General features: G+C 38.8%; 1 protein-coding gene across 2 annotated transcripts in view; it reads right to left on the bottom strand.

Moving 5' to 3' along the window:
• Nucleotides 1–21,828, bottom strand: part of LOC105919898 (disks large homolog 4) — a gene marked incomplete in the record, with an annotated part of 106,632 nt that overhangs the window by 76,814 nt on the left and 7,990 nt on the right. Inside the window, 1 exon segment of one of the 2 annotated variants that reach the window (XM_036143183.1) lies at nucleotides 7,521–7,610. Coding sequence (XP_035999076.1) covers nucleotides 7,521–7,562 — 42 coding nt within the window. 2 annotated transcript variants of the gene reach the window in all.

Below are 21,828 nucleotides of genomic sequence, written 5' to 3'. Positions count from 1 at the left end.
AATACTTAGCTGGAATAGAGATGACAATGGAACCAGAAGAGCTAATCACAGGAAATATGGAACAGCTGTGGCAGAAGGAAAGCAGGGAAGCTGAGGGGGGGAGACTAACCCCTTATTCACACAGACTCTATCATCCATGCATGCTCTGTTCTGTCACGAATGAAAGCCATTCTAGTCAATGAGCTATTTCCCACAGGCTCCATGGCATCATGGATAACCCTCCTCCATTGTCCATCAGAACTACAGATCGAGTCTATTTTTGACACCTGAAGGAGCAAAACGCGTCAATTTCTAAAAACCAGATGAGCCAAACAGAAAGTCAGACACAGGAAGTGTAATGCAGGTCCAGTATATTTCAAAATACATGCGTGAGGGGGGTGGGGCTGTCTGGATACATAAACAGATCCTACATACATCCAGTTTGGATTTTGTTAATTGGATCATTTTAGTTATGCTGCTATTGGAGGACATGATGACCACTTTTGCTCATTGGGCTACATCCTCTGACTCGGTTACTCTTCAATTTTCCATTATTTGTTGTTATTTTAACTTCTAGCTTTTTGTTCTCTCTCCATTTTTCCTACTCATGGCAGCTACTACGTCTGTTTAGCTGTGACACCGTCCTGGAGGGCGTGCATCGGCTGGGCTACAGCTGCCAACAAATTCATGTTCTCCTTTTATAGATGATGGAGTCTAGACAATGTCATCATTAACACATTTCCTAGCCGCACACTATGTAGAAATTATAGAGGATAACTTTAAATCAAACCAGGTGTGAATCCTTCCCAATCCAAGTGCAATATGACACATCGTTGGCACGAAACAGTGCAAGTTATTTTATATAAGCAACATGGCTCACTGCCCATGGCGGCACAGACAAGGGGATGCATTGCACATTTAGAGATAAAAGTCATCTGTCAGTTTCCAGATTAGTTTTCTGTGGCTTTTTGGAAAACCAATCAATGCTACCCACCTGCTCCATGTTGTGCACAGTTAAAAACACTGTGAAAAATATTGTTGCTGTATATTGCAGCTCCGTAATTATGCTTATTTTGGTATCTGTACTGAAGGTTCAAATTATATGCAAAGTTGTTTGACTAATTCACTTCTTATTAATTGTTATTGACCGCATTTGATCATCACCGGGTCAAAATGCAAAATTCTTAAATTAGTCGATCCTGGATGGGATTGTTCTACATGAGACAGAAATTCTTTAAAACACAGTTTGCTTAAACTTTTACTCCATTTATGAAAACAAAACCAACAAAAAATACATGTGGACTATTTGTTTTTGAGTTTTTTTCCAGCCTTGGTGCCCAGTTTGAGCAAGAACTTTGCTGCACACAAAATGTCTTTCTTACAAAGTAAAAAAATTTTAAATTAAATTCAGAAAGTAAAAACTGGTAAAGGGATAAAAAAAAATCAGCACTTGTTCAACATCATACAGCTTCTCATGGTTGTCATTGTACCTATTTGTTATAGCTTGGAAAGTCAACATTAAGATTATAATGATAAGCAAATGATTATATTTTCAAATAGCATTTTATTCAACAAAACCAAGATTAGCATTGTAGTGTTTTTAAACATCATTAGTTAGCATCTGAAACTTAAGACTTAGCTGGTCACTTATCTCCATTATGTTTTTATTTTTCCTTCGAGTGGTGATTATAGAGTAATAAACACGGATGAAGTAAATTACAGCAATTAATAATAAACATACAGTTAGTGTCATTTTTACCACTTAGGACAAAGGAAAAAGCAACTGACCAATCAGAGGACACATCAAAGTCATAAAGGAGCAATAATGTGCAATATTATGGCGTTAAGTCTAAAGATCAGTTTAACCCTCCTTCTGATAAGAGAAACAATAAACAGAAAAAAGACTTGTGTTTTATTGTCAGAATAATATTGTAACAGCAAGATAAGGATTATCAGTTTGTTGTTGCTACTAGAAGCCAAGTAGTGATGTTAGCTGCCAACATAATAGATGAAGCTCATATTTCTCAGTGTGATTACAGAATGATCAGCTTAGCTAGAAAATGATGGCGCAGTACTAGTTTAAAGCCCATCCATCAGGCAAAAACAGTAGCTTGTTTTATTTAAAGTTTAAAGTTAAAGGCAGTTAAACTTTTTGAAATGCTCTTGATTCTAATATCGGAGATTATAGTTAACATTCCAGGGGTAATTTTTTTTTTTTTTGGTCAAAAATCATTAGGATTTTAAATGTTACTTGGGTCTGATGAATCTAACCACAGGTTTAAGCTGTTTCAAAACAAATCCAATTGTCCACGACGAAGTTGCAATGCTTTCTGAAGTTCTCCATAATAATAGGGCAAAATGTGACCTTACAGAAATAGATGCAAAATCCAGGACTTTGAAATTGCAGTAGGCCAATTTTGTTTTGATTGGCTCTGATGGGGGATTGACATGTCAAATACAGGAGGAAAAAAAATCCCTATACAATACAATCATAATCAAAAACCTCCAATTATTTGTGGTCTGTAACTGCAGGAAAAATAATGCAGATAAAAGGTTACAGACATGAGGTTTCATGAACAAACTGAAAAGTTCCTGTAATTCTGTCGTTTTCTGTTGAATTTAAAATTACCTACCCTATCATTGGCAACAACTTATCCTATCATTGGCAACACATCTCCTCATTTTTTAGATTTTGAATTAGAGATGTTCACATGCAGTCCAGATTTTGTTAAGAAATAAGAAAAAAGAGGGAAATAGTCCTTTAAATAAACATCAACTTGGAAACCACCAATTTCCGAATGTCTCCAAATGAGCTATAAGCAATATACAGTAGATCTTGTTTGTAGTCTTTCTAATGCCCATAGTCCCATTCCAGCCTTAATGGTGAGCCATATTGGCCAACTCAAAAACCCTCACTGACAAACAAACCTAAAATTGCAAACTGAAGTTACAGGTAAAAGTTAAAGGTACAAGGGCTTGATCCATTCGGTTTATGGGTTTACAAATACTCTGAGAGAGCATGTTTAATGTGATTCCTAACAGTGAGGTTCTTGAATGCCCGTCCTTTGATTCCTCCAACAAAACGATCCCTTCCATCTCTGTTTAAATCAACCAAACATAATAAGGACTCCCCAAGTACGGAGGAGCCTCTGAAATTTCATCAAAGTTACTAATTATTTTAAAAAGCACATGTTCAGCACAGTTCCTATTAGATAAAAACACGTTGGTAACAAAAAGGTAAGAATATTTGCTGCTACAGTTGCAGAGGCTCTCTTTCCATTACACTGATTAATCAGCACAGCCTATGCCATCAACTGTCGACTCTCGAGTCACGGATTTTGGTTTTTCGTAGTTCATAGACCAAAAAGTTTGCATGTGCTATTTTAATATTTAAGAAGCCAAAGAGCGTCATCATCTCTTCTCCACTTCCCCAAAGCCAACATATCTCAACCATTCCCCACAGCTGACAGAGGATTGTTGGGTCAAGCGTGGTTAGTCCAGATAAGTAATTAGAATATCTCCATACCTTCATCTTCCTGCTTCATATTTCTCTCTCTGAGATGTAAGCAGCTTAATGTAATCCCGTACTATTGAGTGAACACAACGTTCACCGCGTCAAACATCATCTAAAGAATTCCTGATACATGATGAGCTAGCTTTATTTATCTCGTTAACATCTCTACGTCATTAATGCAAAGCTCAGAGTTTAGCTCACAGTCACAACAACACATCAAAAAAAAAAAAAAAACAACAGCTGCCTGGAGTAGCTCCGAGTTTTGCAGCGAGCCGCGTTAGGTGATGCTGTAGCTGTGCCATGTCAGCCAGACCAGTTTTATCTAGAATGGTTTGTCAGACGGGACTTCAGCTTTTACGGCGCCTTCCACTTTTCATCGCCCTTCTGGTTCATATGAATAAAAAGCTTAGAAATACAGTACAAATGTTTTGCAGCAGCAGTATAATCACACTGAAAAAAAGTATTCTTCTTGTCTTTCCCATTTTGAAGAGAAACAGGAGAAGCAAGCCTCTATGTCAATATTTATACCCCAGGAAAACAGGAAGTCATAGATAACAAACTAAAACTTCAGAGAAATAAAAATAATTATTAGGTCAGCCAGTATTTGTGCTTCCCATGCACCACTGAGTGAGGGCAGCACACTTCTCCCTCAGGGTAGGGTGAAATGCAGTGACTAATTATATATATATATATATATATATATATATATATATATATATATATATATATATATATATATATATATATATATATATATATATGTATATTATATACCCAGTGGGGGTGCTGGTGCCTATCTCCAGTGGTCAATGGGCGAGAGATAGGGTACATCCTGGACAAGTTGCAAGTCCATCACAGAGCAATTTAGAGAGAACAGTTAGCCTAGCAGTCATGTTATTGGACTGGAGGAAGCGGGAACACTCAGAGAGAAACCAAGCATGCACAGGGAGACATGCAAACTCAATGCAGAAATACCCTAAGTTGGTATTTAAACCTGGGACCATCTTGTTGCATTGCAACTGGCACCAACTGTTCCACCATTAATCAGTCAATTCAAATTAAGTTTGGATTTTTCAACAAGGCTTCAGTATGAGATCATGTTGCTGCAGCAATTAAAATTACATTTATTTTAGGGCTTTTTACACATCACTATCAGGGTTGCCAAAAAAATATATATATAATTGCAGTGCTGGATGATGACAACAATAAGCTATGCTATGAAAATGGCATAGTGTGTTGAACATTACTCAGTAAGATTACATGATTTTAAATAAAGTATAGGCAGTTAAGCATCTAGTGTTTTTGGTATTGTTTTGAAACAATTTGTCGAGATTAGAACAGGAAGAACACGTAGAAAGAGTCAGAATTTAAATGAGAAAAATACAAATTCGGGATTTGGAGAAAATCAGAGAAAATAAATTCTGAAAACCAGCAAAAGACAACATAGAGCAGAGGATTGATTAAAGAAGAAAACAGGCCAAAAACCTGCTGGGGAGGTGATTGGTGACGTGCTAACCAGGTGATATTGGTTAAGGAAATGCAGTGCTGCTGGGTGAGGGCCTAACACAGGAGGGAGATGACTAATGAATACAGAAGGGTGTTAACAGGACACATGAGTCTCACTAAATCCAAAACTAATGTCTAAGACTGAAATAAAAATCTCTCACGATACACAAAGAACAGAACACATAAAAGACATAAAAAAGAATCTCAAAACAAAGGAATGAACAAGTATGGAACCCCATTAATGACAAAAAATAAACATCCCAATATAATCCAAATACAGAAAACAACGTGATAAACAAAACACTAAGACATATAGATCAGAAGCGGTGAAGACAACGTAGTGAAGGTCAAGGCAAGCGTTAATATGAGGATGAAAGAATTTAAGGCACTTTGAGCAGGGCATAGTTGTGGGTGCCAGATGGGCTGGTCTAAAGATTTCAGAATCATGGATCTACTGGAATCGTTACACACAACCACTCTTGTGTTTACAGTGGATTGACAGAAAAAGGAAAGAAAAATCCAGTGAGCAGCTGTTGTGGGCCCTGATGTCATAGGCCAGAGGAGGGTGGCCACACTGGTTTGAGATGTTAGAACTGAAGCACTAGCTCACATTGATATTTCCTTTAAAAACAGGGTGCAGAATGGCATCTCTGAATGCACAGCATGTCAAACATTGTAGCATATAGGCTACAGGAGCAGAAAGACATTGTGTCGCTCTTTACAGCTAACAGAAATAATAAAAAAAAACTGACTACAATTCTCACAGACCCCATTAGACATTAATGATTCGAAAAACATCGCCTGGCCTGACAAGTCTCAGTTTCAACAGCAGCTTTCACATGGCAGGTTGTGAACTTAGTGGAAACAGCGGAAATGCTTGGATTCATCCTGCCTTGTATCAAGACTTCAGGCAGCAGGTGCAGGTGTATTGATGTGGGGGGGCAGTGGCGGTTTTTTGGGATTGGTCATATACGCAGTTGTCCAGGGCAGTATTAGAAAGGGGCCACAGCTGAAAACTATGACTGTAAACTGTGCCCTATAGGCAAAACATTTTATTGCATTCATGTGCAGTCAATGGGGTGTTGGCATCCAGGATTTGCTGCTGAGAATAGTGAGACTAGCTTTTGTATTTTGCAAAGGACCAGAATGAAAGCTTCTCGGTTTAATTGACACACGAGAACCGCCACAAGGGATATTATCTTAAGGTACATGTTGGATTCTTATTCACTAATTGAGCACAATTTAAACACCACTGCCTACCCGACTATTGTAACCGTATTTAACCCCTAACGTCCACAGTTTAGCCATCTTCTATTGGCTACTTCCAGCATGATAATACCTTACGTCAAAAAGATCAAATCCTCTCAAACTGGTTTCTTGAACATGACAATGAGTTCATTGTACTCCAGTGGCTTCCATAGGCACCACATCTCTATCCAATAGAGCTCTTTTGGGATAGGGCATAACACCATGGAGCGTCACAGACCTGCAACTAAGAGATGCTATCATGTCAATAGGGACCAAAATCTCGCAGGAATGGTTCTAGCAATGTGTTAAATCACTCATGAAGAATTAGAGCAGCGCTGAAGTGCAAAGAAAGTCCAACCCAATGGGACTGTTCAGTCCTGATATGAAGTGAAATACGATTCTCTCAAATTTTAAACAAGCACATTCGTTCCACAAGTTAGCATACAAAAAGTACAACAAAGTAGTTTAAGAGTCTTTTCAACCACAATACACACAAACCAACATAGTTATAAACATACTATGACTCTAATGGCGATTTCAGGCTACTGAGTTGCATCAAGACGGCCAAACATCCGCCTCATCGTGTCTTCTCAGCGAAATCAAACCGGGGAACTGTTGGATATCCTTCCACGCATTCATTTTCACAAAGTACAATTTAAATGGTATGGGTATAAAAAGCTGAAAATTATTTTTTTTGCCAATACTTAAAGACTAGTATGATCATTATCAAAGTAACAATGGTGATTTTTTATCTTTTTTACAGAGGATTTTTCTAATCTTTTAAGGACAATAGTCCAGTGTCCTTGTGTCCTCAGAGGGATGGAAATACACGTAAGGCTGAATCATTTTCAAACATCTTAAAATGTATGCTATCATATAAAAGCACAAAACAACAAACGTTTAATGTTTCATTCAACAAGTCTCGTAGAGTTTCACTCGATGTGCTTTTCTGAACATGCCCCCTGAAACAGCAGCACATGTGCCAGGCCATGTTCATACGCAACACTCACAGTGGATGATTAAAGCTTACACGAGGCACATGTACCCCAGAATGAAAGCAAAACCAGAGTCCCCACACGCGTATTTCACACGTATCTATGACAGTGGAGCAGATTACGGGCATGTTCGATGCAACGCACCCTGATGTAGATACTAAGCTCCCCTAAATCTGCCAGAGCGACTAGCAGACTTTAGGCTAACATGCAAAACAGAGGCTGCGAATGAGAGATGGAAGGAGGAAAAATGACACGAACACAGATGTGATTTTACCTACCACACACGGGCAGAGAGAAGGGAGCTTAGTGCGGCCCTTCATGAGCAAGAGACAGAGGAAAAACAGCCTCCCAGACACCCGCAGTAAAGGAGGAGAGGGATGGCGAGAAAGAGAGAGAGAGAGAGAGAGTGGGGGGACGAGAGGCTGGGGAAGGGGAAGAGGAAACAAAAAAAGAGGGAGGGAGGGAGGGTAGACAGGAAGAGGTGGAATGGGGGGTCGTACCAGACGAAGAGAGAGAGTTTCCCTAGAAGCCAGAGTAGTTGGTGTTTAAGGTGTCTTGGTGTTAAAGGCAAGAGTCTGAAAAGACAGGATGGCCAGTCTGCTCCAATCGTGACTCATAAAAAATGTTTGCCACCACTGGTAAGCGAGGGAGGGACAAGGAGAGGACTCGTACAGACAAGGAAACAACCTTCAGTTGTTATATTTTTTTCCTTTGCTTCCTCGCTGAATTTATCAGACACTGTATGCAACCCCAATAGATTTTAATGGCTCTTAGCAGATATTATTTTAATTTTCCGGGTAGAAATTCGGGCCCCCAGACCTTTCACAAATGGCCTTGAGCAGCTGAGGGGTAATTAAGGGAAATTTACAGAGGAAAAAAAAAAAAAAAAAAAGAATTTACAGAGCATTGCAAATGTACTGATACCCCTTGAACTGCTTTGCATTTTATTTTTTAACCAAAATCTGATGAGATAGTCCAGCCCAAACTAGCATATAATATTAAATTAAAAAAAAATCTATTATTTATTTACATAGAATTTATATAAATAAAGTATCAGCATAAATCTAAAGGCCGCAGAGGTTTGTTAGAGAACATCTGAGAACAAACGCAACCATGAAGGATAAGGACGTTATGAACAAGCTTGAATCGGGGTTAGGCTACAGATCAAAATACAAACGAATAGAATACATACTTTTCTATCCCCAATATGGAAATTTTGCTTGTTGAGTGAATGCGTGACACTGGCCATTTACATCAACTTAGAAACAAACAACTCAAAAAAGATCAATCTCCATTAAAGCACACGTGACTGCAGACATTATAAAAACACAATCATCAACAACAACATGCTCTGCATTGCATACTGCTTAATTATGCACCAGGGTTATCCAATTTCTGATAAACAATATTCCAACCTCTGAACATCTTGCAGGGCAATATTCAAATGCCCTTTGTGTTATTTTGACTTTTCACCTGAAGTCAAAAGAGTATGGCAGTCAGGCCAGACAAGGAGAGCATTGATCAGAGAGGCAGCTAAGAGGTCAATGGTAACTTTGGAGGAGCTGTGAAGATTCCCAGCTCCAGTGGGAAACTCAAGGCAACTATTAGTCATGAGCTAACATAGCACATAACTCTAAATCCCTACTTTCCATGGTGAAGCATGGTGGTTGCAGCATCATGCTGTGGTCAAGCTTTTTACCTGTTAGGGACAGGGAAGCCACTCAGAGTTGCATATACATATGTTATGATGGCCTAGTCAAAGTCCAGATTTAAATCCAACAGAGAATCTGTAGCAAGACTTGAAAATGGATGTTCTCAGATGCCGTCCATCCAGTCTGACTGAGCTTGAGCTATTTCGCAAAGAAGAAAAGGCAAGACATTCATTCTCTGAAACACAAAGCTGATGAATACATTCTCCAAAAGACTTGCAGCTGTAATTTCAGCAAAATGTGTTTCAATGAAGTATTAACTCAAGAGTTTAGAAACTAATGCACACCAAACATCTCAGATTATTTTGATAAAATTTTTTTATATCCATTTACCCCTTTTCTTTCACTTGCCAGTTATGCTTTACTTTGTGTGGGTCTAACACATAAAATCACTATAAATACACTGACATGAGCAAAACAAGCACATTTGATCCATCCGTTCATCCAGCATAGCCTTCTGCTTAAACAGTGTTCAGACTAAAAAAGCCAAGCAGTGGTTTCAGACACACCATTCTTGCAAATGTTATTTCCTTGAGCTGTTATTTTCAGATCATTCACTTATTTATTAATTAATTAATTTATTTATTATCTCCTTTGCCCACTGAGGCACTGGACCCTAACCCAGCTGTCAACGGGACTTATAATGACCCTGCAATCTCAAATGGTTACGCAGATAAAGAAAAATAATATATTTATGTTGTTTTGTCGTCTGCACAGTATATGGGTTAATTATGCTATCCTCTGCTGATGAAACACTGCATTAAAAAAAATTCTCTGGTCTTCTAGTATTAGTTTGGTGTGTTAGTGTGGATTCGGTTCAGGTCCTTGGAAGAAGTAAACTGCAGCAGTCAGGACCAGAATTAAAGACATGTAAACAGCAATATTATTTTGTTCAGGAATTGTTGGATCTATGCCACCCTACAGTTTTTTTTTACTCAATTTTGACACTTAAATTTCTCACATTCAGATCAGATCATCAAGTTAATTTTAAAACCAGACAGAAATAACTGGAGCAAATACAAAAGCGGTTTTGAAATAAATTTGTTTATTAAGGCAAACAAGCTATCCAACCCAACCTTGTAAATTAATAACTGCTTCCCTTGTAAAATCAGGAATTAACTTTGATTAACCAAGTATTTTTTGGTACAATTGATTGACCATAACCAGGCTTGATTGCTGCCAGACTGGAAAAATCAAGCTATCACTAAATCGGAATGTGTATAACGTCCTGAACAAGAAATATTAAAAAGTAACACATCATGCCCCAATCTAAAGAAAAAAGGAGAACAAATGAAAAACAAGTAATTGGCATCAGTTAGTCTAAAATGCTTTATAACTCTTTCCAGACTGTGAGACATCGACAAATGACAACAATCTGGAACACTAGTATAACTTCTCAGATAAAAAAAGTTGTCCATCTCAAATGAATATCTGTAATACAATCCAGATAGGTGTCTATTATATCTGGTTTAACACTAAAACATTTCAGAGAAAAAAAAATCCAATTATTTTACAAGTCAAACATAGTTTGATGATCTGGACCTGGATGACTTACCGTGACTGATGCAATCGTGAATTGTGTTCTCTTGACTAAAATCCTGAAGGAGAATGTCCAGCAAAGACAATGATCCAGAGCAGTACAGCAAGTTCACTGTCATATACAAGTTCAGTGGCTTGGAAAACTTTGTTTGTGGCCTTGTTGATGTTCAGACTTTCATCTGATAAAAGCCCTGTGGCCTGACCTTGAACAGGCTGTCCATGCTCAAAAAAAAAAAAAAAAAAATAGCCATCCAGTGTCACTAAATTAAAAATATTCAAAGAAGAGTGGGCCAAAATTAATTCACCTTGATGTAAAAGACTCATTACTCGTAATTGCAAACTTTCATCAAGTATTTGATGATTTAGGACTCTTCTCAACAGACATAGAAAATATTTGCTCAGTTTTTCTCATTGTTACTTCAGAGTGTTTTTTTATTGGTCCACCATTATAATCACCAGTTAAAACAAACATGCCAAAAGGTTAGCAAATAAAAAAAAAATGCAATGTCAGATCTATTGTTACTCCACTGATGATTTGCTGAAATGGATTAGGTTGATCCACTTCCTGTTTGTGTATTGATCGTACTTTATGATCAAACTTGACTGATATAGTGAAATCTGAGTTGTACATTCAGTGGTGTCCTGAGTGAGTTAGGTTTTTCTGGCTAAATTTTCAGTTCTGTTGTTGGCTTTGTGTCTGGCTTGGTTGTAAACTCATATTCAAAGTATTTTTTTCTCAAAACCACACTAACTAATTCAGAGGTTAAAGGTCAGCTTTCTTTTGTCTGATTTACTCAGGCAATCAAAAGGAACAATTCTGTTTAAACTCAGCATCTGTGGGCGGTACACACTCCACTGCTTTACTGTTATTTTTAACAAAGGTGCTTTAAAGCATTAAAGCTAACAGAATTATGTATTCAAGATAACAAATTTCCTTCAGAATGAAAAAAAAAACCAGATTCAACAATGAAGTGCTAATATAAAGTGAAGGTACAGCACAAAGAAGTCTTAATATATCTTTTTTTTATTATTTTGTTGTACCATCTTCAGTAACTGCTATTGATTTCAGACCAGTTTTATTCCCTAATACTCAGTTTCACAGCTTTCATTCTTCTTTTTTTCAGGAAAAAGTATGCCACCACCCCCCTAAAATTAAATTAAAGAAATTAGAGAAACTTAAATTATTGAAAATTAATTGGTCTTGTTACCAGTATGTTAATGTAGTTTAGGTAGCTTTGTTGTTCAAGGATTTTCAAAAGAGCTGAAACTTTTGGTAACAGTTTGGTATACAAAGTTTCAAAGCCACATCTGCTGACCCTCAGTTTTATTTGACTTTCTGAATGTGTAAAAGGTAAAGAGCTATATTCTTGCCTTGGCACATTTATACCCCACAAATTGAACATTTCACCCTTAGTTATTTTACCTCTGTGTAGATGTGAAGGTTTCACTGGAATTAAGTTTGGTACAGTTTGATTTTCTCAAAGTTTGCATACGTTGATTTTTTTCTTTTTTGCAATCCGGGATATTTTTGTAGTTTCAACCTACGATGCACGCAAATGTGACCAAGATTTTCAACAGTATAATTGATAGCACACTGTACAAAGGAAGTTCTGTATACATTATGACCTTAAAAAACAAATCTCAGAAATAACTATTTGTATGAACTTCATCTAAAACATCTTTCACCCAGTTTCCTATTGCCTTGTATGTATTCACCAGTGCAGACAAACTGTCTGCATAGTGTTTAACATGATTAATTGGTGTTATTTTTGGGTCATTGCCGAGAATTTGCGGGTAGAAGCTGTGTAAATGCTGTAGCAGTGGGCAACGTTAACGACACACATGGCAGGTTAGCATTGCATTGCCTGTGTGGTTGAGCTGATGTGAAATCTATGACAGCCTGGGTTATTTAGAGAGTAAATTGTGTATGCTATTGTGTAAAATACTTAAAAAGTTTTTGTATCTTGATTGTATCTTGTCTTTCAACTCCATAAAAACTAATGACAAAAACACAATAGTGTGAAAGAGGAAGTGGAACTTATTATGTTAATATTATGTCCTATACTTACAAACGACAAATGAATGTAATGCAGGTATAACTGTAAACATGTAAGCATATAAAATATTGAAATTAATGTTGTTAAAAGGATTCCTACTATTTCTGCATAGTTGTTATTTACATAAGATACGGTGCTCAACGAGTTTAAACATGACTAATCACAAAATACCATCACACACGAAGTATCCACATTTGCCATACATATATATATATAAATAAATTCCCTATAGACCCACTGTGGAGAAGTATGTCTCTGTGTTTAATCCATCCTTTAAGAGCAGTGTGCTGCCAGCACTGAATGGCGCACAGGGAGCAAAACTCTTGATCACAGATCAAGGCTCTTGATCAGAGACCCACAGTGACAGACTGTGACAGTTTCGAACCACCAACTTTTGGTGCCTCTCCAGGACACAAACGCCTGGCTCTCTAACCACTATTCCACTGCGTCCACTTCTGGGGGATGTTTTAGGGGGCTTGATAAAGGGAAAACATCAACAAAATTTTTTTTTTGTTCCTTACTCAATCATACTACCCACTGAGTAGACATGAAAAGATGACATTCTCGTTAAATTAAAACTGGAGTTAGCTTATAAAATACATCCCAGGCAAACACCTTGCAGATCTCTCTTAAATATCTCAGTCAGAAGTGAAAAGAGTTGAAAAAAAAGGAATCCATAAAGAGGTCTGTGAACAGTTTGTTCTAAGCCAAGTAGGTGACACAGCAAACGTGTAGAAATGAGTGCTTCGTTCGGATAAGACAAAAATTGAACGTTTTAGCTGGCCAAGTTCTATACACAAACACAACCCGCCAACTGTGAAACATGGTGGTGGCAGCATTATATTTTTAAGTGATGTAAAGATAGATGGAGTGCAAACCTGGATGGAGGAAAGTAAATCTGTTAGATGATGCAAAAGGCTTCACACTGGGTGGAAGTTCACCTTCCAGCAGGACAACAACCCCAAAGAAACAGCCAGGTCTACAGTAGAATGGTTTAAATCGAAGCCTTTCTATGTTTTACAATAGCCCAGTCAAAGCTCAAACCAAAATCCAATCAAGAATCTGTGACCAAGACTTTGACATCGATGTTCTCTGGCCTTCTTAAACCAATCTGACTGAGTTTGAGCTATTTTGAAAAGAAGAATGAGCCAAAACCTGATGCAATGCTGATGGAGACATACCCCCTACAAGCCTAGCATCTGAAACGGTGGTTCAACAAAGATGTGACTCAGGGTGGGTGAAAACAAATGCGAGCCACACTTTTCAGATTTTATTTGTAGAAATAGTTGTTTCTTTTTCCTTTTACGTCAAAATGATACACTAGTTTGAAACGGTCTATCATATGAAATCCCAATTAAATATTTCTAAAATCGTAGCTGTAATTTGATAAAATGCAAATGTTTGAAGGAGGAAGTCAAGTTTTGTTACAAAGATGGAAACAAATCGTTAATCATTTATATAATTTCAGATTATGAAATCTGCAGGATATCTTACTTTTACGAGTTGAATTAGCTTTTCAACAGTTTCAATATGCTCTTAAATATTTTCCGTTTAACCCACCATTCTAACTTTACTTTGCCTCAATTAAAAATTGTATTTCTTTTTCCAGGGGCAGGTTCATTGAAACCCATTTGATTTAGTGAGTGTTACTGAAAATAAAAGCCCAAAAGGCCACACAAATTGATGCTTGTTTGAGAGGTATCATTCTCGCTCGCTCTTGCTCCTGATTATTGTCACGATGGTTGCATTTCTCTGCAGCTATTTGGCATTTTCAGCTGTTTCGCCGGGGAAGTGCCGCTGTGTGTGGGGGGAATGGAGAGACTAAATGCTGCATGGCCCTACTGGACTGTTTTACAGTGGGCCGCTGTCGCGTGATGGATGGATGATGACACCTGCAGACGTTAGACCCAGAGCCCTCTGGACCTCAGCGACACACCAAGCTGTGGCTTCGGCGGCGGCTCCTCTGACAGTGACTGGAGACTACTGGAGCACATCGTGACATTTCCATCTGGGACAAAGCCCGTCAGAACGGTGTCAAACGCCGCGTAACCCGCCGATCTAACACACAGGCCCCTACGCTTATTTTCTATTCACCGCATTCATGGGCATCCTTCCCCGCCGCCTCCACAGAGGTCACCCTCCTGCCTGCACGCCGTGGGCCTCACATTATCAACACCCCTCAATGGCAGGACTCTCTCTCTCTCTATATATCTCCCCATCTCTCCCTTTTTTCTCTCATCTCCGAGTCCTCCCTTCCTCCTTTCATCTCCATTCTCTCCATGATGATACCCCTGCCATGTTGTCATGGCAACAATCGGGCCCTGATTGCTTGGTTGCTTGGCAACTGACATCACCTATAAGAGGAACATGAAGATACAAAGCCGGAGACAAACAAGTCCCACTGAACATCAGCGCTTGTGCCGTACTGTGTTAAGCGTGAGCAAATTTGGGCTTCTCTTTGCGCTGACGTCAGCTCACGTAGCTTCCCTCGTCGTCGTTTTTAACAATTTTCTGTTTATATTTGGAGCCGCAGAAGGGAGCAAAGCAAATAATTCAAAAAAGTGAATCATCCTCCGAATTGTCTGGCAGTCGTTTGGCTCCTGTGAATGAAGGACTGATGCAGTGTTTCAGTCCCGTGCGTCCTGTTCGCTGTGAGAACACGGACGACGACGGCCCAGACCAGGTTTGTCTCAACCGCAGCATAAACCGGCTCTCAGGTAGTGAGCCGTTCGCGAGGACGACACCGACACCGACACCGGACACTGAAACGTGACAGTACCTCTGAGCAAGGTTGTGAGGAGCTCCTGAGAGCTGTAGTTTAAAACTGTGCCACAAGGTGTCATTGTGTGCTGCTTTGGCAAAAAAAAAAAAAAAAAAAAAAAGAGCCTTGCTCTCTTTTATGAAAATCTGATCCTGTTTGGAAAGATAATGCAAATGCTTTTCACATCGATGATATCAGCAGCACCTCCACATTTGTCATTCCACTTTTGTGGCCTTTTCTTTCACCTTACTCATCTTTTAACCACCTCGCATAGACAAATCTTACCACATACCAGATGGTGGGTAATACAAAGAGCTTTATTGTTCATAATGAGGAAGAAGATCTCTAATCCAATGTAACCCTTGTGATTTTTGTTTTTCATAATTCTTTAAATTGCTCCTGATTTTGATCATTTGTTGTTTCATTGATACTACAGCCACAACAGTTTGTAGGGTTTCTTGTCCTGCAGGCTCATGTTTACGCCATTACTCGCCTCACTCAATGTGGGATGATAAAGTTGCCAGACCAAACCGTCCATGATGGATCTAATGTGTCACCTGTCATATGGACAGCTTCAGAAAGCACAGCCCTGCTGACAGCCAAAACATTTGAGAAGACCCTCAGCAGGCTCAGTTTTTTTTTTTTTTACATAAGGTCCAGAAGGAAGATCTCTTTACTTAATTTCTGTTTGACTGTTGACAGTAATGACACAAACATTGTGTTGGGTGTTACACATGTAGTGTCATCACATACAGCATTCATACTCCTTGAACTTTGTATTAGTTTTGCACATGACGACAACAACATATTTCAGTACAATTTCAGGACTACCAACGAGTAGTGAATTTTTGGTAGTGGACAGTCATGGCTGTTGGTTTAACTTTTATTTATTTATTTAGAAAAAAAAACAAATTTCCCATTATTCTTTGGAAAATAAAGGTCAATCGAATTGAATGGTGAATGTCTACAGACAATTTTTAAGTCACAATGGGATTAAGGTCTGGACTTTGACAGGTTTATTCTCAGAAGAATGTATATGTCTTGATCTAATCCATCCATCCATCCATCCATCCATCCATCCATCCATCCATCCATCCATCCATCCATCCATCTATCCCTTTGAAACAGTTGCAAAGCAGGACTTAAAAACAAACAAACAGCAGAAACATGTTTCCTGTTCACTGCCACTGTTTGACTGTTTGAAGGATGTTGTGTATTTGCGTGATGTTGTTTGGAACGAAAATGGACTTTTCCCAATTAGAATCTGTGAAAATAAATAGAAAGTTCCCCAATAGTTGAAATTCTGAGCATTCAGGGGTTCCTTATCAACATGATCTCAAAATCCAATATGGCTGCCTCACCTCTAAAATGTAGTGATAGCAGCAATAAGAAAACATCTTATTCGAACCTTATGTGATTTTTGTCCCAGTAAATCTTTCACAAACACAGTACTATTCAATTCAATTCAATTCAATTTTATTAATATAGCGCTAATTCATGAAACATGTCCTCTCAACGCACTTTCCAAAGTCAAATTCAATCAGATTATACAGATTGGTCAGAAAAAAAACAGTACTATGTCATTGTCTTTCTTCATTTTATAAAATGAAGAACAATTCTTATTGGTTTGCATTGTTAAAAGTAATTAGTTTGGTCATAGATCACATTATACATCAGATTTAACAGATTTTCCAAACGAAACATGGAAAATGTTTCTGGAGCTATGTTATTCCAGTGCCATTCACTGCAAAATATTAAGACAAAAGCTTCTTCTGTGTTTAACTAAAGACAGCCCAAATGCCACCAGAGATACTTATACCCCAGTTTAACAACTAAGGATATAACGTTTTCCAATTTACAGCCTATAGCTGGTCTTCTCTCATCACAGCCTTGAATTTAGCTCCACACATCTTTTTATCATATATATTTTTTAGACATGCTGTATGCACGAAAAAAAAGTAATTCTCTGTCTCATCTGACCAGACCAACACCTTCTTCATGTGTGCCATGTCTTCTTGATGACTTGGGGAAAACTTCAATTCTTATAGCTTTTTTTTCTTTGTACTGTTTTCATTTTTAAATGAAGGATTGAGCCTGTGATGGACTTGCAACCTGTCCAGGATCGACCTTCCCCCTGCATTCTGTACCCCACCTGGGTAATGGGGCATGGATAATGGATGGATGATTGGCGGATGTTCAAATATTAAGACATCCATTTATAACCTAATCCTATTTTACTAACTTGGTGGCAGATAATTAAAACACATTTTTTTCTGAAATTTTATTTGCAATTTGAAGTAACACACACTGATCAGAGAAACGAAAGCCGCAGAAACTGATGATTAAAACATTCGAAAGCAGAAATGGAGCAAATTAACGTCTTTTAACCATTGTGTCCTCAAATTATTTGAACATTCACTCATAAAGGGAGCCGTTTGAAGCAAAAGATGCCAATAAAACAATGTGCAGCACAGATTGGGTTTTGTGCATTTCGACAAAGAAAACAACCGCCTCGCTGCTTCATATGGCCAGTGGGATGACTGGAATTATAAAGAAGCTGAAACGTTCCCTTATGGCTCCAACGTACAGCGAGCCCTCTGCAATGTTGATTCTGCAAGACTAAGTTGGAGGAATGAACCATTTGTGTGGGAAAAGATGTCTTTCTGACTCAGCCTCCACCGACATGATAAAGTTATTTAGTGTTTATTGCTTTCGCGGAAATCTCAACAACAAAGTTTCTTGGATTTTACACCTTTGCTGCAGCGACACAATAATCCACAAACAAGGTCGCAGTTACAATGCACAACAGCACAGAAGCCACTTGTGCAGGAGCATGATGCTGTTTGTGTGGATATTGTCTGATCATGTAGGAGTGCCTTTCTTTTTGAGAAGGAGGCTGAATGTGTGGGTGAGTGGTGCAAAATGCAGTTAAAGAAGCAGAGAAATCATTTACAGCATCAGTAATTTCCTTCAAAGGCAGGTGGTCATTTGAGTTGCACCGATGACAGAAAAAAAAATCAGGAATTGGAGATTAAGATGCCTTTTTTAAGTAATCATACCCTATGAGCTTTTTCACATTTTGTCACGCTACACAAATTTTAAGGTTCCTGTTAAACTATTGTGAAGTAGTGCATAACTGTTGAGAAGAAGACACGGGATGCTTTTTAAATCTGGATTTTATGAAAGAGTGGCTGGTCCACGGATGTTTTGGATCCCTTCTGTGTTTGTTTTCTGATCATTTCTGGCTTTATTATTGCCATCTAGGTCTTGACTCATTCAATTCATTCCTCTCTCTGCGTGTGTTATTGCTATATGAGCTCATTCCTTTGTGTTTAGTTTCTTACATATTTCTTGTGTTCTTCTCTTTGTGCATTTTGATTTGGTCTCTTACGTCCGTGTTAGATTTCTTTCTCCCTTTTTAATTTGTAGATCATTTTGTGTCTAGTTCAGCTCCCTGTGTATTATCTCTGTATATTAGTCTCCCCCTTCCCTCGGTCTCCCTGCTTTCACTCCTCCACAGCTTGCATGCACCCGATGTCATTCACCAACTTGCCTCAGTATTCAAGCTCCTTCCTTTTCAGCGTTCTTTGCTGGATCCATTGGTTTCATGTCCTTGTCTCTTGATGCCAGCATTTATATTTCATCATGGAAAACTCATCTGGGTTGACAAACATGTGGGCCAACTAAAACCTCAAACATGACAACAACAACAAGGCTATCATTAACAGGGAGCCATCAGCATCATCAGCACTGCACATTATCCCCACAGTGAAACATTGTGGCGTAAGCATCATGCTGTGGGAACCCATTATACCGCCTCCAAAGCCTGCACAGATATATTAATGGGCTTTTGCCACCACTCCTCTGTGATTAGCTAAAGGACACAACTGAACTACAACAGATCTGCCAGAGCTGCTTCAAGTAGTAAAGTTCAATTTCCATTCTATAACGTGTATTTGGCCCAGCAGCTTTCTGGAGCTCATTAGCGGCTCATTTGAAATCACGTCCTGTTAATGGGAAAGGACGCCCAGTAATGTTAGGGAATATTGCTATACACCACATATACCTGTAGATGGTGAAGTTAACATGTTTTGAGATTTATCAAACTTTTATTCTAATTTTTAAAACTTGCAAAACATGCATTTTTTTGAATATGTTCTCGCCAACGTATAATGTCTGATGGAGGCAAGTATGATCACTATCTGCTGGTCTGTTTTCTTTCTTTTTTTTTGTCATTTATGTTTCTAATAATTGACACTGTAAAAATGTATTGCGCAGAATAGGCTTTTTTTTTCTTTTTTTTGAGAAGAGCGCACATCTTTAGTTGTGTATGAGGGGGCAGAAGGAGGATTGCGGTCTCGGATCAAATGATCATGAATGAGTGAATGAATGCCTTTTTTCAACAGGGAAGCTTATCAGAGATGATGAGAAGATGGACAGTTATGGAAGAAATCCTACAAAAAATTATAAAAGAGTTGTGATTGGGACGAAGGTTCACCGTCAGACAATCCAACACAACGCCAGAGCTACAACAGATTTGTTTAGATCAAAACACATCCATGTGTCACAATGCCTCTGTGAAAGTCCAGACCTAAATCTAACTGAAACACCTGGAGCAAGACTTGAAAACTGATGTTCTCCATCCAATCTGACAGAACCTGAGCTGATTCTCAAACAGGAAAGGGACACAAAACTGGGGGCAAGGGTTTTGGTGTCAAGACATACAAATACCAATTTATCACATGTGTTTTGCAAAATTGTTGAGAACCTTGTCGCCATTTCCAAACCTGTTTAGCCACATTGATAATGTGCAACATTCTCAGTTTAGTTCTGCACATTATCAATCTGTGCTTGCTCCCATCGAATCAATTAGAGGAAAGGAGTGACATTCAGCAGGACTTTCAAAGCTGATTGGGTGAAACGACACCCAGTGCCCGCCTACGATAGTTCGGTTTTAGCCAATCACAGTATCAAATGAAAATGTCGTAAGAAGCAGGTGCCTTGAGAAACCACACGTTACACTTGTTAACACAAACTTATTTGGATAGTGACACTAATGTCGTCATGTCGTTTAGGGTTTTTTTTGCCGTTTTTGCAACACGAACATGCGGCTCAAAGGCACCTGAAGAAACACCGAGCTAATGTCCCGCCTTAAACCGTAATACTCCAACGTGATTGGCCGACTTGTGCTGGGTCGCCTTTGGAAGGGTTTCAGGTGGAAGCGGGACACGATGGATTCTCGTGTTTGTGAAAGCAGAGATACCGCGAGAATTCAGCTTGCAGGCAAAGTTAGGCGTTTCCTTTTACGAAATTACTGAGGTTAGTGGTTGTAATTCAACTAAATGTAAAGTTCAGAAGGTATTCATTCTTCTGTAGCACACTGTACATCTCGTGTATCTGTTCAGCATAGTTTTTATTGCCCATTATTTTTTTTATAGATTTTGTTATAGTTTTTTTTATAGTTTTTATTGCATTATTTGTCTTAAAGCCACCAAACTTGCTTTAGGGTAACAATCCACCTCGCACTCTGCCCCTAGAGTAACTTGGCCGGATTAGTGTCTCTGTGGCTTCATGGAAAGGCCTGATGGATGCCCGTGCCCTTGAATAGGAATCATTTGAGCTCACCACTGGATCGCTAATCCTAACGCGCTGCACACTGTACATGTATTGTCGCCCGTTCGTAGAAGGCTGAGTGCGGGGTTTTAGCTTCACTCCATGTTGTAAAGTCTTAGATGCAGCAGCCATAAGCTTCCCCATCCTCATATGCACACAATAACGCTTTCTGGAAAAAAATAAATATTCATATAAGTCGACTGGCAGTCAAAGATAAAAACAAACGCGACGGGCCAAAATCCACTCAAGCGAGGAGAATGTAGCCATACATGAAGCCAGTTAGACGCGCACAAGGCTGCTGACTTTGACTACATCTTGGCGAATGTATAATTCATAAGAAGAAGCACTAACCGGAGTAGCCTGGAAAGTGCTGAAGAGGAGGGCAGAAGGTAAGCTATTGAGTGGAAAGAAGGGAAGAAGAGAGTGAGAAGGGAAAAAAAAGAGGTAAAATGAGATAAAAGAAAGAAGAATCGGGAGAAGACGACAGAGTGAGGGATTAAGGAGGTGAAGGAGGCAGAGAGGACACTTTTTTTTTTTTTTTTTTTACAGGAATTGGAAATGTGAGAGCCGCGGAGTGGAATGAAGGTGGCAACGAGGAGAGAAGTGATAATATAAGGGAAGCAAGCTAAACAGGGCTAAAAAAGTAAAGATGCTGTTAAAATGCACTCCATACCCACGTTCTCACACAAACTACTTTTTTTTTGCTGGATGTTCTTCTTCCAAAAACAGAGATAAGATCAGATTTTGTGTGCAGTATCTGTTCTGTCCTCAGAAACGTAAAACCATCCGTCTCTGACTCATTGCCAAACGGGAAAGGGAAGTTAAAGATACTGTCGAGCTCACCACCAAATATAAATCCCGTGACGTCTCTTCAAAGCTGATATGCCCTAATATTCCTGTTCCTAAG

The sequence above is a fragment of the Fundulus heteroclitus genome, chromosome 11 (assembly GCF_011125445.2).
Source record: "Fundulus heteroclitus isolate FHET01 chromosome 11, MU-UCD_Fhet_4.1, whole genome shotgun sequence".
NCBI lineage: Eukaryota > Metazoa > Chordata > Actinopteri > Cyprinodontiformes > Fundulidae > Fundulus > Fundulus heteroclitus.
This window is presented reverse-complemented; position numbering and strand designations above follow the sequence as displayed.